This window comes from Oncorhynchus kisutch, linkage group LG26 (genome assembly GCF_002021735.2).
Source record: "Oncorhynchus kisutch isolate 150728-3 linkage group LG26, Okis_V2, whole genome shotgun sequence".
NCBI classification, from domain to species: Eukaryota; Metazoa; Chordata; class Actinopteri; order Salmoniformes; family Salmonidae; genus Oncorhynchus; species Oncorhynchus kisutch.
Genome location: NC_034199.2, coordinates 18,988,816 through 19,006,528, shown reverse-complemented (window position 1 = coordinate 19,006,528; position 17,713 = coordinate 18,988,816). Strand labels below are relative to the sequence as shown.

At 43.0% G+C, this 17,713-nt stretch overlaps 1 protein-coding gene across 3 annotated transcripts; it reads left to right on the top strand.

Moving 5' to 3' along the window:
* Positions 1 to 36: 36 nt before the first annotated feature.
* f5 (coagulation factor V) lies at positions 37 to 17,680 on the top strand. 3 transcript variants are annotated; one of them, XM_020461693.2, is made up of 25 exons: positions 37 to 206; positions 1,045 to 1,251; positions 1,898 to 1,980; positions 5,019 to 5,141; positions 6,009 to 6,221; positions 6,348 to 6,518; positions 6,766 to 6,987; positions 7,473 to 7,638; positions 7,892 to 8,072; positions 8,236 to 8,538; positions 8,772 to 8,919; positions 9,188 to 9,400; positions 9,625 to 11,803; positions 11,970 to 12,138; positions 12,299 to 12,535; positions 12,780 to 12,999; positions 13,219 to 13,398; positions 13,841 to 13,957; positions 14,169 to 14,240; positions 15,200 to 15,285; positions 15,587 to 15,742; positions 16,022 to 16,166; positions 16,356 to 16,507; positions 16,661 to 16,843; positions 17,024 to 17,680. In XM_020461693.2, exons 2-25 carry the CDS (start codon positions 1,085 to 1,087, stop codon positions 17,168 to 17,170), a joined length of 6,033 nt encoding a protein of 2,010 aa, XP_020317282.1. In that variant the 5' UTR covers positions 37 to 206; positions 1,045 to 1,084; the 3' UTR covers positions 17,171 to 17,680. The 3 variants fall into 3 exon arrangements, with proteins under 3 accessions (XP_020317282.1, XP_031662145.1, XP_031662144.1); XM_031806285.1 differs by lacking the exon at positions 37 to 206 and adding an exon at positions 607 to 692; XM_031806284.1 differs by lacking the exon at positions 37 to 206 and having other exon boundaries at positions 878 to 1,251.
* Positions 17,681 to 17,713: the final 33 nt, after the last annotated feature.

Below are 17,713 nucleotides of genomic sequence, written 5' to 3'. Positions count from 1 at the left end.
TTTTCCGTAACCAAAAACATTGTATTTTCAGTTGTTTAACGCTGGTGTACAAAACCAAAAGTTAAATACGCAAAACCGAAATTTAAAAACGGGAGGGATAGAAATAGCGCACATAGAACAGATATACCGCTTTTAGTACTTGCTTTCAACGATAATGACATATCTATAACTACATTTATGTGAATTTTGTTTGGTCACCCAAGAAGGTATGTATTGCAGCTTAATTGCATACTATGATTGGTATACTGAATTAAAATTCAGACTAATGTCTGTGATTATGCAATCCCTTGTTAACACTGCTGTTGAGTAGGTCCACTGTCTAGCAAGAAACAAAAATAGTTATACAAAGGTATGAGTGCAAGTTTGCCATTGTCTTTCCTTTTGTTAAAAAATATATGACTGATTATTCAACTTTAGTAAGTTCTGTATACTCATTGCATAGGAATTTGTGCAGGTAGTAAGTAACACAGGCTCAGGTATAACACAGGTATGACAACCGGAGGAGAAATCGCAGGTTGCCTTTTAGTTGAATTCTGACCTGGTTCCCTACACTTGCCATTCTTCCCTTTTTCTCCAACCATTGTCGTGCATGGGCTATTGCTGAACTATCTGTCCCTGGTGATGAATGAACAGGTCCAGGCTTATCATGGAAACTTTTTGGGAAAGCATCTGTGGGACACCCATGGTGCACAGTAAGGAATGAAATATTATCTTAAAGTCTGAGGTCTGGAACAGTTCTGAATAAATATCAAAACAAGAGTGTCACCTCCAGTGCGTAGTAACATGTGTGAAGGAAATTGCTTCGCTAGGAGTGACTAACAGTAAATCATGTGGTTTCAATTAACAAGATTGAAAAAATACGTTGGAACACTGCGCAATGCCCTGGCTGGGACTTGTTTGTTTGTCTGTGTGTCTGTGTGTCTGTGTGTCTGTGTGTGTGTGTGTCTGTGTGTGTCTGTGTGTGCGTGCGTGCTTTTGTCTGTGTCCTGTGATAAAGCACAGAGTGGACTCTTCTTTGTCAGATAACAGTTTCCTGTCATCCAGAACAGACAGACTGTCCACACCTGGAGTTCCAACCCCAGATATGAGGCTTCGTTCCTGGGAATGGACTCACCGTCTCCTGCCTCTCCTGGTGCTCTTCTCGGTTCTACTGTCCCACACTACAGCAGAACAGCACTCAGACAGAAAGAGATACTACTATATTGCTGCTGTGAACATAGACTGGGACTACACATCTAATGGACCACAGAGGTAAAACTAAAAACTAGTTAATAGCTTTATATGAGATTTACTATATTCCTTTTTTTTGTGACCTTTTGTCTTTGTATTGGGTCCTGCATGTGAAGTTGAATCTTTTTGACCTCGCTAAGAGCAGTGTTAATTCAAGTGTTTGGCATATGCTGTTGACTACATTACAGATTTACTGAGTTGATTTGGCTCTTGTCTTCTTGGAGGGTGTATCGTGTAATTGTTTGATCAGGTGGATAGGTCATGGCAGCACCACAGTGCTCTCTCACTTGTGTTCCATTGAATGGAACATGGGACAAAAATGAAAACGTACTGTTCTTTCTTTATATCATTGTGTGTATGTCAAGTATCTCCATCAATTATGTGACGAGTACAGTCTGCTTAGAAGGCAATATTGTCCTCATTGGAAAAAGCTAAGCTTTAGTAATTATGTTTTATGTACAATTACAATCTCCAGCCAAGTTCTTGATTATTATCACCTTTATGATGTGAACCTTAGACTGGGGAATATAAAACGATGTACATGATAATTATGTATTTAAGTTACTGAATTATGTGTAGAATTTGTCTTTCTATATCACCCACTGTATCTTTTATATTGGGTCCTTTTCTGTTCATTCACCGTTTGTGTTTTTCCATTGTTGTCTAGGTCTGGCCCCTCCTATAGGAAAGCGGTGTACAGGGAGTATGAGAAGGGATTCAAGCAGGCCAAGACCCATCCTTCCTGGCTAGGTAAATTATGTTTATGCTTTGGCGTTTTCACCATTGTCGGGTAAATTCTGTGTATGAGTCTGGGCTATCCCACATACAGACTGTCTTTCATTAGTGAATGTTCCTGTTTCCCCATACAGTCACAACTCCACCTCAAGTTCCCTCATGACTGATAAACATAATAAACATGATAAGATACATTTACTCCTGTCTGCATGAACTGTATGTGTGTCTTTCAGAGTGGTTGGAATAAAGAGGACATTACATTTTCATTGGACCTTCTACTCCATCTTCTTTTCTGACCCAATGACAATGTATCATGTTGAATGATGAACTGAGTTTCTGTAATAGCACCTTTAACTGCACAGCAAAATCAATGGTGTGAATTTAACTCTGAAAGTGTCAAATGTACACTATTGTCAGTGAACTGAACTGTTATTAATAATAATAATTTAGAAAGTTTTAAAGATTTAACTCTGTTGCAGTGTTCCCCATTTTACTTTGAAAGTTTTCAAAGGAACTCGATTCTGGTGTTTGCTTAGCTCTACTGTAGCGTAATACGCAACACCTACAGTGTAAAGCATAACACTTGATTTGGCGTAAAATGGACTCCCTTTGCTAAGTGCTGACTCTGTTACACTTTTTCAGTGTAAGAAATGAACACCTGTAGTTTTACAGTAAATCATTTTGGGCTGTTGTTTTAACACTGTATGGTGTAAAGTCTCATTTGCATATTTCCCAGGGTTCCTTTTCTTTTTGAGTAAATTGTAGAGTTAACACCCATGACTGTACTTGTTAGTGACAGAGACATGGTTGTAGAATTATTTCTTGCTAAAGGCCTGTGGTTTTCACAAAGTGATTTCCTGGATAAATGTCATCATTCAAATTAAACTATAACAATACATTACATATATCATAAGCACTTATTTATTGGCTTACTTGATTACCTATTTTTATCCTAACACAGTGGTGTTATGAAACCTCTGGTTAACAAGCCACAGCAGGCCTGCAAGTCACATTATGCTGGCTTGTAAAGTGTTACGTAATACCTATAGGAATCCAGCCAGAGTTAAGATATCCAATGGACAGAATTTTTATTCACCTGCCACTTGCATTCAGAACAACTTTCAGGATTGGACACACCTACTCATTCCAGGGTTGTTCTTTATTTTTACTATTTTTGACATTGTAGAATAATAGTGAAGACATCAAAACTATGAAATAACACATATGGAATCATGTAGTAACCAAAAAAGTGTTTAAAAAAATCCAAATATATTTTATATTTGAGATTCTTCAAAGTAACCACTCTTGGCAGTCTCTAAACAGCTTTATTTTAATTTAATTTTAATTTCACCTTTATTTAACCAGGTAGGCTAGGTGAGAACAAGTTCTCATTTGCAACTGCGACCTGGCCAAGATAAAGCATAGCAATTCGACACATACAACAAAACAGAGTTACACATGGAATAAACAAACATAGTCAATAATACAGTAGAACAAAATAAAACAAAAAGTCTATATACAGTGAGTGCAAATGAGGTAAGATAAGGGAGTTAAGGCAATAAATAGGCCATGGTGGCGAAGTAATTACAATATAGCAATTTAAACATTGGAATGGTAGATGTGCAGAAGTTGAATGTGCAAGTAGAGATACTGGGGTTCAAAGGAGCAAGATAAATAAATACATACAGTATGGGGATGAGGTAGGTAGATAGATGGGCTGTTTACAGATGGACTATGTACAGGTGCAGTGATCTGTGAGCTGCTCTGACAGCTGGTGCTTAAAGCTAGTGAGGGAGATATGAGTCTTCAGCTTCAGAGATTTTTTGCAGTTTGTTCCAGTCATTGGCAGCAGAGAACTGGAAGGAAAGACGACCAAAGGAGGAATTGGCTTTGGGGGTGACCAGTGAGATATACCTGATGGAGCGCATGCTACGAGTGGATGCTGCTATGGTGATCAACGCACGGCGATTCAGACAGTTAGCAGGCCGATGCTAACATGCTAACAGTTAGTAGGCCGGGGCTAAACAAGCTAGCAGTTAGCAAACTGGGTTAGCAAGCAAGCAGTTAGCAGGGGCTAGCAGTTAGCAGACCGGGGCAGGCAAGCTAGCAGTTAGTAGGCCGGGGCTATGAAGACCTAGCTAGCCAGTAACTAGCTAACACCAGACACAGATGAAGACCTAGCTAGCCAGTAACTAGCTAACACCAGACACAGATGAAGACCTAGCTAGCCAGTAACTAGCTAACACCAGACACAGATGAAGACCTAGCTAGCCAGTAACTAGCAAACACCAGACACAGATGAAGACCTAGCTAGCCAGTAACTAGCAAACACCAGACACAGATGAAGACCTAGCTAGCCAGTAACTAGCAAACACCAGACACAGATGAAGACCTAGCTAGCCAGTAACTAGCTAACACCAGACACAGATGAAGACCTAGCTAGCCAGTAACTAGCAAACACCAGACACAGATGAAGACCTAGCTAGCCAGTAACTAGCAAACACCAGACACAGATGAAGACCTAGCTAGCCAGTAACTAGCTAACACCAGACACAGATGAAGACCTAGCTAGCCAGTAACTAGCAAACACCAGACACAGATGAAAAGGGAAACATAATTATCTTTGCCAGATATGAATAATGTAAACTTTTATTTTGCTGACACCCTACAGTCAAATTTTGACACCAGTAGGGTAGCTATAGAACTATATAAACCACTCCCCTCTGCAAAGACGCTATCTCTGATGTTGGTTACAAAGTGTTACTTATTTAAATTAGGTAAGAGAATATCATGTTACCATATGTGTATTAAAATGTCACCCTAATAATGAACCCAAGTGTTTGACATGGGGCATGGGACCAGTAACTTTATCGTCAAACTTGATCAGTTTAGAAGCAAGTCATTTTTCATACTTTGCTCATCATACTTTGATCTGGTTTCATCCAAATATCATCCAATTTCATGAAAACACGATTTTGACTGTTCAGAAAAAATAACTAAATTAGCAGCAAGAACATCCCTCTTAACCAATGTGTTTTTGTTGTGTTTTGCAGGGCTACTTGGGCCCACCATCCGTGGTCAAGAGGGAGAGACCATTGTGGTCATGTTCAAGAACATGGCGGATTGTCCTTACAGCCTCCATGCCCACGGGATCGCTTACGGGAAGCAGTCAGAGGGTGGGTACAAACCAATGATGTCGTCTGTATTAACTGGCCTATCAGAGCTCATTGGTGGTTACTTATAAATTGGGATTTTTTTTGACAGGTATTCCCACTAAGTGTTCTCGTCCAGAATTCTACAGATATAATTTATTAAAATCTGTCGGAAATGTCCAACAATTTACAAGTCTAGCCATGGTTGTTGTCATTATGACTGTGGTAACTATGTGGAAACAGTGAGGTATTCTATCCCAGACAGATTCACCCATCCTGTGGCCTAGACAGTCATTGATGTGGTTGGAAAAGGGGGACTTAGGGCATTTTGAATGTTATTCATTCAGTTAAGTACACATGTTGTGCAACACAAGCAGCTGTGTTTGGCCTTTTCATTAATATTAACCAGGACAGACAGATTAACATACAAGCCAGTCCTAAAGTCCAAAGGATACTCCCTAAAACCAGTGGAAATCCATGATTTCCCCTAATAAAGCCTTGGGCGGTTGAGAGATGAGTTTTGTAAATGCACAGGATGTAGTGTTATTACTCTTTAATTCATACTTAACTCAAAATGAATTGTGCCATTGCAAGGTTAGGTAACATTGTAACAAGATGGCAGTGAATAGACCTCTTAAATTCCCCAGATTTTCCTAGATTCTACCATTTTTTATGAAGATGGTTTGCATATTTTGTAGATTAGCCATTTGTTAAATGTTAACTGGGGTCACTGTAAATTGTATGTTTATTTAGAGTATAGGCGAATCAGGCCAGGTGACAAAGTTTTAACCTTGTACAACATCAAGACAAATTCTGATCATTAAATGGCAATTAAGTTATTTCTCATTCTGCTTTATTTTATTATCATGAACCAAACATGTCTCCCTTTAGGCTCCCTGTACTTTGACAACACGTCTCAATTTGAGAAGGAAGACGATGCGGTGCCCCCTGGAGGTGAACACACATACTACTGGGAGGTGACATCAGACATTGTCCCCCGGGCCGCAGACCCCTCCTGTCTCACCTACACCTACCTCTCCCACTTTGACATTGTCAAGGACTACAACTCGGGACTGATCGGCACCCTGCTCATCTGTAAAGCAGGTATGTAAATGTAAATGTGAAATGTATGAGACCTATTCCTGACACAGTGGCATACGTACCAAAACAACCATGTCAGTAAGTAACCAGAAAGAAATCAACTGAACCACCCTCTGTACCTCCCTCCAGGTAGTCTTGACGTGTCTGGAGAACAGGTGTTGTTCCACCAGGAATACGTCTTCCTCATGGGAGTGTTGGATGAGAGTAAGAGCTGGTATAAGCCAAAGATGGACAGTGCCACTGCCACCCAAAGCCACATCAAACACACAATCAATGGATACACCAACGGATCAGTGCCAGGTCAGTCAGTCAGATCCTCTCTCATCACTCTGAGTTCTGCTGATATCTACAGATAATGGTTGTTGTGCTTTAAGTAGTTTAGGTTGTCTGCTTTAGTTGTTCCATCCCAGATGGTTATTGCTTGGAACTATTGCTTCCACCTAATCCTTTCTCAGATTCTATGGGTATAGGGCGTGTAGTGGGCTCATTCCTTCCTCAAGTCTGTCCCCCTCCCTATCTCCTCCTCCTGTCCCTCCCTTCCCCCCAGGTCTGACTGTCTGCGCCCACACCTCTGTCAGCCTGCACCTGGTGGGCATGAGTTCAGAGCCTGAGCTGTTCTCGGTGCACATCAATGGGCAGGTCCTGCAGCAGGCTGACCATCGGGTCTCCTCGGTGGGCCTGATCGCTGGCACTGCAACCAGCGCCAACATGACCGCCGTCAACACGGGCCGCTGGCTCCTCTCCTCACACACCAGCAAGCACCTGGAGGGTACGTGTCAATGGCTTGATGACATTCATATAACTGAGCTACACTCTTAGAAAAAAAGGTGCCAAAACAGTTCTTTGGTTGTCCCCATAGAATAACCCTTTTTGATTCCAGGTAGAACTCTTTTGGGATCCATGTAGAACCCTTTGTGGAAAGGATTTAGCATAGAACCGAAAATAGTTCTACCTGGAACCCAAAAATATATATTTTAAAGAGTTCAGCCGAAGAACCAGTTTAGGTTCTAGATAGCAAAAAAAAAATCTAAGTGTGTATTATATTTGCATATGGGTTCTGAGAATATGTGTGGTGTGAGATTTACTGTGATGGACCACAGAACAGATTGAGGTTTATTCAGATATATTGTAGTGTATTGACATTTTGAAATGCACTTTGAATCAAGTTTGATTGATTGAATGTGTAATGTTCTATTCCCAACATGTTAAATCAACATGACCCTCCTGAACAAACTAACTTCTCTGCTGTTGCAGCTGGTATGCATGGCTTTGTCGAAGTGAGGAGCTGCGAGGGCTTTAACCCTCCCAAACGTAAGCTGACCATCAAGCAGAAACGAGAGAGCCAGGAGTGGACCTATTATATCGCAGCTGAGGAGGTTGTCTGGGACTACGCACCAAACATGCCAGAATACATTGACGGGTGAACAGCTTTACAGATATTTATTGACTTACTAATTTCGCTTTACTTTAGCCCACAATTATTTATCGATCTAAACTAAATTCAGCCAATTTAGAATTGGGAACCAATTCAGCTTAATACAGTAATAGATAATACCATCGTTGTATTTGTGACATGATCGCCACTTTGACATTCTCCATTCATCTGTTGACTAATCTCAGTGTGACCTGACTTCCTGTGACATCACATCCGTTTCTCTTCCTGTTTCTCTCAGAGACTTCAAGTTCAAGTATCTGAAGCGAAGCCCAGAGCGTATAGGCCAGAAATATAAGAAGGCAGTGTACACGCAGTACAAAGATGCCAAGTTCACTGAGAGGGCCGAAAACAAACAGAGGAAGATGGAGGTGGGCATCATTGGCCCTGTCATCAGGGCGCAGATCCATGATGTCATCAAGGTGAGATAAAAATGTTCTATTTTCAAATGCCCACTTTTTTTATGTGCCCAATTAAGTTGTTAAGATGTGTATTCTACCTTCTTCTCCATGCATGAACACTAAACTGTGTCCACAATTGTCTTTTGCCAGTGCCTTCTCAAGCAACTGTTCCCCACATTCACAGATTGTCTTTAAGAACATGGCCACGCGGCCGTATAGCATCTACCCACACGGACTGACCATCGACAAAGTAGCAGAGGGGGCCAACTACCCAGCAGGAGGTAACCAGACCCATGGGGTTCAGCCTGGCGAGACGCACACCTATGTGTGGCAGGTGATCGAAGAGGATGAACCTTTGGCGGGCGACTCGCAATGCCTGACCCGTATGTACCACAGTGCAGTGAACACACCCCGAGACATCGCCTCAGGCCTAGTTGGACCTCTGCTCATCTGCAAGAGCCAGTCCCTCAACAAGAGGAATGTGCAGGTACTACACTGATACAACTTCTACTCAATTACTAATACATCACTTCTAAGGAACAGGCAGGTACTATACTACTGCTACTTCATTACTACTACTGCACTACTATAACGTTTTACTACTACTACATAGGTACTGCAACTGGCCTCTCTCCTCTACTAATGCCAGAACAGAATTTAATACAATGTACTTTTACAGATTTTGGATGTACAGTGTTAAATGAAGCTTTGTCTCTGCAGCTGAAATCAGACAAAGAACAGCACGCCATGTTTACTGTTTTTGATGAGAATAAGAGCTGGTATCTAGATGACAACATTGTATCGTACAGTGAACCAGCAAAGGTCAAGAAAGAAGACCCAGAGTTTTATAAATCAAACGTTATGCATAGTGAGTATCACTTCCCTTCATCAAAACAATTCATACATTTTAGAGACAGGAATGGTCTGGGACAGCCAGAAGATTATTGAAATTGAGAAAATGTATCATATACTAAATCTTTCCTCCTATCTAGAATGCACTCCACATAGAAGAATCACATTCATAAAAATCAACTGCCTATCACTGTCAAAAACTGTGCTTCATATTCAGAATAATAATTTTCCTAAAATCTGACCACCTCCTTTATTGACTAAAATGGTATAATTTCCTCCCCCAGCGATTAACGGTTACGTGTTCGAGAGTGGTCAGCTGCTGGGCTTCTGCAATGGTGAGATCGTGACGTGGCACGTGTCCAGTGTTGGAGAGCAGGACTACATCCAGACTGCAACCTTCTACGGTCACACTTTCGAATTGAACGATCAGACGGAGGACTTCCTCAGCCTGTTCCCCATGACTGGAGAGACCATCACCATGAACATGGATAACATTGGTGAGTCAGCGGTTAATAGGTTAACTGGCCATACACTCCGCACACTCAACTTTCAAACCTCTAACCCATAGTTCTACAAGATGCAATAGATAGGTTAGTGGTGGAAAATGCATTTGGGTCTTCAACCGTCAACTCTACAGCAGGCACAATACAGGATTAAGATGATGTAAAATGTTTCCTTTTGTTAGGATTCAAGGACTAAATATGGTCTGTTCTTATGTTAGGTGTTTGGCTGCTGGCTTCCATGAACTCCCATGAGACCACCAAGGGAATGCGTGTGAAGTTCAGAGACGTGGAGTGCTTCCGAGACTACGTCTATGAATACGAAGACGAGACCATGACGGCGACAGAGACGGATCCGAAGGTCAGCGCTGACTTCTCCATCTGGAAACCCATGGACATTAACGAGGCTAAAGATAAGGAGAAGAAGGATGAGGTGAAAGAGAAAAAGAAGATGGTGGAGATTGATGATTATACAGCGGGCTGGGCCGATTTTCTGGATCTTAGGTCAATCAAGAAAAAGACGAATGAGACGGACGTGGAGATGTTGGATCTCTCTCCGTACGACTACGATAGCGCTGATGTGCCTGATCCCGACGGAGACGCGAATGCAAACCACACCTCATCCTCTTACGATGCACCTACAAACGCGTCATTGGCCGAGAGGGAGACGATTGACGGAGGCAACTTTACGACAAAGGCTTTGTTGAACAAGAGCATAATTGAGAATGCAACAGAAGCGCTGAACTTTACCACAGATCAGTTACACTCAAATCTTAACAGCTCCTCAATGGCTGAGACTGAATCAATGAACAAAACAGCTCATAACAACAGTTTATCATTTGTCGACAGCAACATCACTTCAGTAAGTACCAATAGTACAGAAGTTACATCAACCAAAGATTCACCAGGTCCGTTCAACAATAGCTCAAAGGCTGAGAGTGAGAGAGTGATGCAGATCAGAGGGGATTGGGCCACTGTGAATAGCACCTCAAAAGTTGAAGCATTAGTGGGAGAGTTAGAGGGAAGGATTACACGAGGCGATGTCTTCTCTTACTCTGTGCCTCTTCCCGACCCCTCTTCCAACACCACAGAAGAGAACAAGGGGATTGACGCCCACGATATTGTACTCCTGGCCAGAGAGTCTACAACTGCTTCATCCAATGAAAACGGAACAGCTTCAAATTCATCTCCGAATATAACCAACCAATCAGAGAGTGTGGTGAGTGCTGAAGTTGCAGAGTTCATTTTTACCTTGGTGGAAGAACACAACATGACCAACTTTGACCTTGAAACTGAGGATAACATAACCGTGAACGGTCCATTGGACACCAACACCACCACAGAGCAAGGAAATGGTACCTATTTCTCTGACGCCACGTCCACACCTGGAAACGTCAGCAGTGTGGTGCCACAAAATGGCACACAACCATCAGACATTGAAACATTCTCTGACATAGTGCCCAAACAAAATGACACAGCAAACACTTCTGGTTTGAACCACTGGAATTCATCAGAGGAGACTAGTTCTGAGAGTGAAAAGAACGCCGCTGTGCCGGATGCCGTTGTAGAGTTGTCCTCAGAAAGCTCAGAATTCTCTAATGATACTACTGACGCTAATCCTGCTGCGGCCAATCTGTCACTGTCAACCAATCAGCAGCCAGACAGCAGCTCGGAGGAAATTCTATCCAAGAGTTCTGAGAGCTCCAAGGAGGAAGTGGTAATCTACCTGAGAAACAACAGGAGTGAGGTCATCCGCACCATCTCTGTTGACCTGCAGGGGGAGCACTGGGGCTATGAGGGGACACACGAGATGGTCCCAATGGAGATGCCAGATCACATGACGAAATATATTGGAAACGAGCTCCCAGAGCCGCCAAATACTCTGGAACCAAGCCCAACTCCGGAAATGCGGAAACCCAACATCAAGGTCGTCCACCGCAGACAAAGACCCCGTAAAGGCTATGCCATGAAAACCAAGAAGAAGAAGGAGTACAAGCCCCAGCCTCCGAGAGGCCGCAGTTTCTCCCCCAGGGGTTTCAAACCCCCTCCTATCACCGGTCAAACCCCCAGAGGGACCCGACCCATTTCCAGCGAGGAGGACTTCTCAAACAAAGCCATTGTGATTGGCGTGCCACGACCCGACTTCAGCGACTATGAGATTTATGTCCAGAGTGACGGCAGTGATGACCCGGATGCTGTCCTAGACATGGCAGCGATTAGCGCTAGAGAGGAGTATGAGTACGTCGACTACATTGACCCATACAAAGAGAAGGAGGACATGCACGACCTAACTCTGGATGAGAATGCAAAATATTTCCTCAAAATGGCGGGTGATAACGTGAGGACATACTTCATTACTGCGGAGGAGGTGCAGTGGGACTACGGGGGTTATGGACAGAAGTAAGCACAATAGAGCGGATGGGGCTGAGGTGTGGGATGTGTTGGGAAAACATCAGGTCCCTTGTTTATTGTTCTATGTGCTCAAATGATATTTCTTCTGACTGGAATTATGCGTAACTTCTTTTTTGTTCCATAAAACCTTTTGTCCATTGTCTCTCCACAACAGGAGGATGGATAAGGCGCAGAAAGCCGACAGGTCCACAAGATTCACCAAGGTAGTGTTCCGAGGTTACCTGGACAGCACGTTCAGCACGCCAGACATCCGGGGGGAGATGGACGAACACCTGGGCATCCTGGGGCCAGTCATCAAGGCAGAGGTTGGACAGACCATAATGGTAAGACAGGAAACCCTGGCGGCTACCTTTTCAATGGATCTACTGTAGGTGCGTTTTGCCCATGATCATGAAAAATGGACCATGTAATCAAACTGATGTTCCTGGTCTGTAGGTATTACGGTATTTTTCAGGAAATGAAATGTGTGTCCTTGGTCTGTAGGTATTTTTCAGGAACCTGGCCAGCCGCCCGTACTCCTTGCACGCCAATGGGGTTTCCTACACCAAGCAGACAGAGGGGTTGTCCTACGAGGACGAGTCCAAGTACTGGTACAAGTATGACAACGAAGTCCAGCCCAACACCACATACACATACCTCTGGAAGGTCAACGCCAATGTCGGGCCCACCGGAGACGAGTCAGACTGTCGCACCTGGGCCTACTACTCTGGGGTTAACCCTGTGAGTAAACACTTACCTTCTGATGGTTTAGTTAATTAATTAATGTAGCTGATACAACATCACTATTTTCTATGAATAGTCCTTTTTGTGCTTCTGAGGTATTTAATGTGATAACTTTGTGTTGACGTGTGATGTCTTGTCCTCTGAAGCATCTCCTACACTAACCTGTTGTGTCTTTGTGATCTGTTGAGGGATATTCCAGTAATCTAGTGTTTGATTGAATGTTTTCTCTCGTCTCATCCAGGAGAAAGATATAAACTCTGGTCTGATTGGGCCATTGCTGGTGTGTCGTAAGGGCACTCTGAGCACGAAGGCAGTGGACATGAGGGAGTTCATACTCCTCTTCATGACCTTCGATGAGTCCAAGAGCTGGTACTACGAGAAGAACCATGAGATAATGGAGAGGAAGAACAAACGAGCCAGGGTGATGGACCATGACTTCAGCGATAACCTCAAATTCAGTGGTAGGCACCTTCTAATCTAACACCATTTTGACTAAATGAAAGGTAATGGTGGATAACTGACTAGTGGGTCACGGCTGTTCCCTCCTGGATCAAGTCTTGATTTTGGATTTTTGGTTGTGAAATCATGATATGCGTAATGAACAACAGAGACAAATTTACAAAACAGAGATTGTTTAATCGTTAATTTGTTGGGGGTTGTGTGTATGTGGGGGGGAGCAGCCATCAACGGAATCATCTTCAGTCTGAAGGGTCTGAGGATGTACACTAACCAGACGGTCCGCTGGCACCTCTTCAACATGGGATCTCCCAGAGACCTCCACAGTGTCCACTTCCACGGCCAGACCTTCATCCACAAACAGACCAGGGACCACACCCAGGCTGTCTACCCACTGCTGCCTGGTGAGAACTTAACTGGATGGATAGATGACATGTTTTGTCACATTTAGGGCAAAACGGTCCTAATGCTATGTAAATGCTTGAGTTGAAAAGTGTTATATGTACTGTGTGTATTTGAGTGGGAAAACACTGTTGTTTCACTTAGTCGCGTAGGCTGTGAGCACTGATCAGAACCTGTTCTTGTTTGTACAATGCTTGAAAGAAGTGAAGCCGAGCCCTGCTATCTCTCGTGTAACCTTGCCTCCCCCTCGGAGAGGCAAGCAGCTCTTTGTGTAGAAGAAGTATATAATGACTGTGTGACTCTGTATCCTTTGAGTTCCTCTCCGAGTGTGATCTCGTCTGCAATTGCTTGAATAAACTCTTAATAACTGGATAATTATCCCTAGTTGATCCTTGGAAAGAGTTTTCCTCAACACTACTAACCGGCTCTGGTTTTGTTTCCCAGGGGGCTTTGCAACTCTGGAGATGTTGCCTTCCAAGCCGGGGCTGTGGCAGCTGGAGTCAGAGGTTGGACTCTCCCAACAGAGAGGGATGCAGACCCTCTTCCTGGTTCTAGATAATAGTACGACCCACTCAAAAGCACTTATGCTAATGGTACCAATTTCTCAATGCCACATGTAACAGCAAAGGTGTGATGTCCACCTCAACTCCCAGAGAGTCGTTTTTACTGCTAGTGTCAATGCTTATTGAGTGAATTGACTCAATCCAAGTCATATCAACGGTCATTATCCCAAAGAATCAGTCCCATAATAAAATCTATTTGTGTTTTCCAGAGTGTTACCATCCACTGGGTCTGATTTCTGGGAGCGTCAAAGACAACCAGATCACAGCGAACGACAAAAGAGGTATCCTTACACTCAGTATCCCTCCGCCCTCTAGATGTTGGGTGCCTAATCAGAAATAATACTACCAACTGACATCTAGCCTTCCAAGTTAGATGTCCTTCACTGATGTTTTAACTTTTACTGTTGCAAAAGCAACATTCCAAGTATAAATACTAAAGGACATTTTTTTTTAAAGTGTTTTGAGCAAAATAGTGTTTTTTAGACACTTCAAGGAATTGGTCTGAATCCATGATGTCATCAGCCTCCCTGCTTGCTTGAGGAACAATAGATCACAAAATAGGAATTGCCCATCCCCCACTTGTGCCATGACATACCTGGACCACCTATTGAGATGTGCCTTTTGTTTAGTAAATGGGCTAATCAGGGTCACACTTAGTCGTCTTAAACAAATCTACTTTGAAACAAAAGTGAACACCTCACACACATGGTTATGGGCTTAAAACGAAGAAGACACCTGTACCATGTTAGATATGGAGTTGAAAGGTATAAACATTTTGAGTTTGCATCTCAATATTGCACTTGATATACATCACAGAAGACTGAAATGTAACAAAACCGTTTGACACAGAAACACCGGATTTTCTGCGTTTTATTTTATGTTTACTAATGATGAAATTATGAAAAATATGAATAACATTCCACCCATGAGGTCACTAGGTTATTTGACTGCAGGAAAGGGCAACATGAGGTGAAAAATGAGTCTGGAGTGCCACTTTAACAGTTGCAGTGTTTTACCCAGAGGAGGCTGGTGGGAGGAGCTATAGGAGGACGGCCTCACTGTAGTGGCTGGAATGGAATAAATGGAACGGTATCAAACTCATCAAACATATGGAAACAACATGTTTGACTCCGTTCCATCTATTCAATTCCAGACATTACATTGAGCCCATCCTCCAATAGTTCCTCCCACCAGCCTCCGCTGGTTTCACCCTCTAACTAACTTGTTTCTCCTTATGCAGGCTACTGGGAGCCCCATCTGGCCAGACTGAACAACCAAGGCAAATACAATGCATGGAGTACAGACAAGACAGGCAGCTGGATACAGGTACATAACCTCACCTCCCAGGGAATACATGTGGTGTCTGCAATATTATGTAGCTGGTGAGCAGTGAGCATGCATTCCTCAGCGTTTCCTACAGGTGGCAGCATAATCATATCATTACAGCGTCTTTGTGAGGATACACTCTGTTGAGGTGGGGTGACATGAGTGTCATGCCTTGGTCCTGAGTATTTCCTGACCCTGTAAACTCGATAGGTGAGGTTTTATGTGTCTCAACTTAAGCCTGGGTGGTGATACCTATTTGGTGACACCTGTAGTGATGCCTACTGTGACCATTGACCTGTAGGTAGACTTTCAGAGGCCCGTGGTGATCAGTCAGGTCGCGACACAGGGCGCCAAGCAGATGTTCTCCTCCCACTACATGGTCAACTACACCATATCCTACAGCACGGACAAGAGGAAGTGGATCTACTACAAGGGAGACAGCAACGAGTTCAGGATGGTGAGGAGTACGTCTATAGAACACAGTGGTTGGAGAGCAATGGAACACGTGTGACGGGATTGTGTGTTTACATTCTAACATTGCTGTTATTCTAGTTATATGCACTGTGTTATATTTACATTGTCAAAAATCAGAGATACTTCTGGTAATCTGAAATTATACTTTTGATAGATACTTTTGAATTTGTTCATTGCTATGACTGCTAAATATACAGAGATACAGTACAGTACATATGACTATATATGTTTTTAATCCAAATGTTTTTCTTCCATTCTCCAGACATTCACTGGTAACGAGGAAGCTCATCAGGTGAAGGTCAACACCCTCTTCCCTCCCCTGATTGGTCGGTTTATCAGACTTCACCCTCTCCACTCCCACAACTCGCCCATGGTCCGCATGGAGTACTACGGCTGTGAGCTGGACGGTGAGCGATGAGGATGTTGTTGTTGTTGATGATGGTGATGGTGATGATGACGATGGCAATGATGATGATAATGATGACGGGTAGCATTCCTACTGTTTAATGTTATGTTAGCATCCAAGCCTATTTCGAGCACAAATATTTCCCAATAAACGTGCAATAAAGTGAAAGTATTCTAATTCCCTCCATCAGGTTGCTCAGTGCCCCTGGGTATGGAGAGTGGGCGGATAGAGCACCATCGTATCACTGCCAGCTCTACAGCCTCCAGCTGGTACTCTGGTTCCTGGCAAGCCTCACTGGCACGACTCAACACACAGGGCACCATCAACGCATGGCAAGCCAAGGTACGATAACACACACAGATCCATGTAGGCACATGTGTGCGCGCGCACACACACACACATATATATATATATATATACTGTATGTACAAACTAATGTGGGCACACTCACCATTCCAGGTCAGTCATCCCTCTGTCCCGCCTGTCTCTCCCCAGAATAACAACATGAACCAGTGGCTGCAGGTGGAGCTGGCCCAGGTAAAGAAGATCACAGGTATCATAACGCAGGGGGCCAAGTCCCTGGGCACAGAGATGTACGTCATCTGTTACACTCTGGAGTACAGCGATGATGGACTACACTGGATGAAGTACACTGACGATGATGACAACATGTCAAAGGTAGGAAAAGTCAGGCAAAAGGGTTATGCGATGTTATTAAGCGATGGTATTGAGGGTTATTTTACAGTCCTGCTGTTACTTCTCTACCCAAGCTATCGCTAATAATTATTCATCTGATAATACTATTACATGAAGAGTTCAAAATACTGACATGCTGTCTGTCTTCCACTCTCCCGGCAGACTTTCCCCGGCAACACGGATAACAATGGCCATGTGAAGAACTACATTTATCCTCCAATCTTCTCTCGCTTTATCAGAGTCATCCCTCAGAGCTGGAAGACCTCCATCACGCTCAGGATAGAACTGCTGGGCTGTGACTTTGAATGAGGGACACACACACACATCCAAGATGCACGAATCACATTTCTACTTTAAGATCTTCATGCACATCCAAACGTCAGGTGCGTGCAGTAACTCAAACCATCACATAAATGATGAATTGATGTCAAAGGGAAATTTGAGGGAAATTCGAGGGAAGTATGAGTTATGTGCACGTTTCTCAGATTGGGATTCAGCTCTTCGCTCATATAGGATACAGACAATTATACGGCTTTATACATAAGAAAGTAGCCTAAAGCTTAGCAGATAGAGCAATATGCATTTTACTATGTCGTCTTTATACTTTGTATGTTGTATCATAATTGAACATGAATGTAATGTAAATAATGTAAGTAGTACTCAGAGTATTTAATTAGTTTTTGTCAATAAAAAATCTATTATTGCTCATATTTTGTCAGTCACTGTGCCTCATTCTAGGATTGTGGCATGTTGTATGAAACTGTGGAAGCATAAAACATACAGTACCTCCTATATAATAAAACATACTTTTTCCAAATACTACATTCTACCATAGTATCATTTGGTCAAATT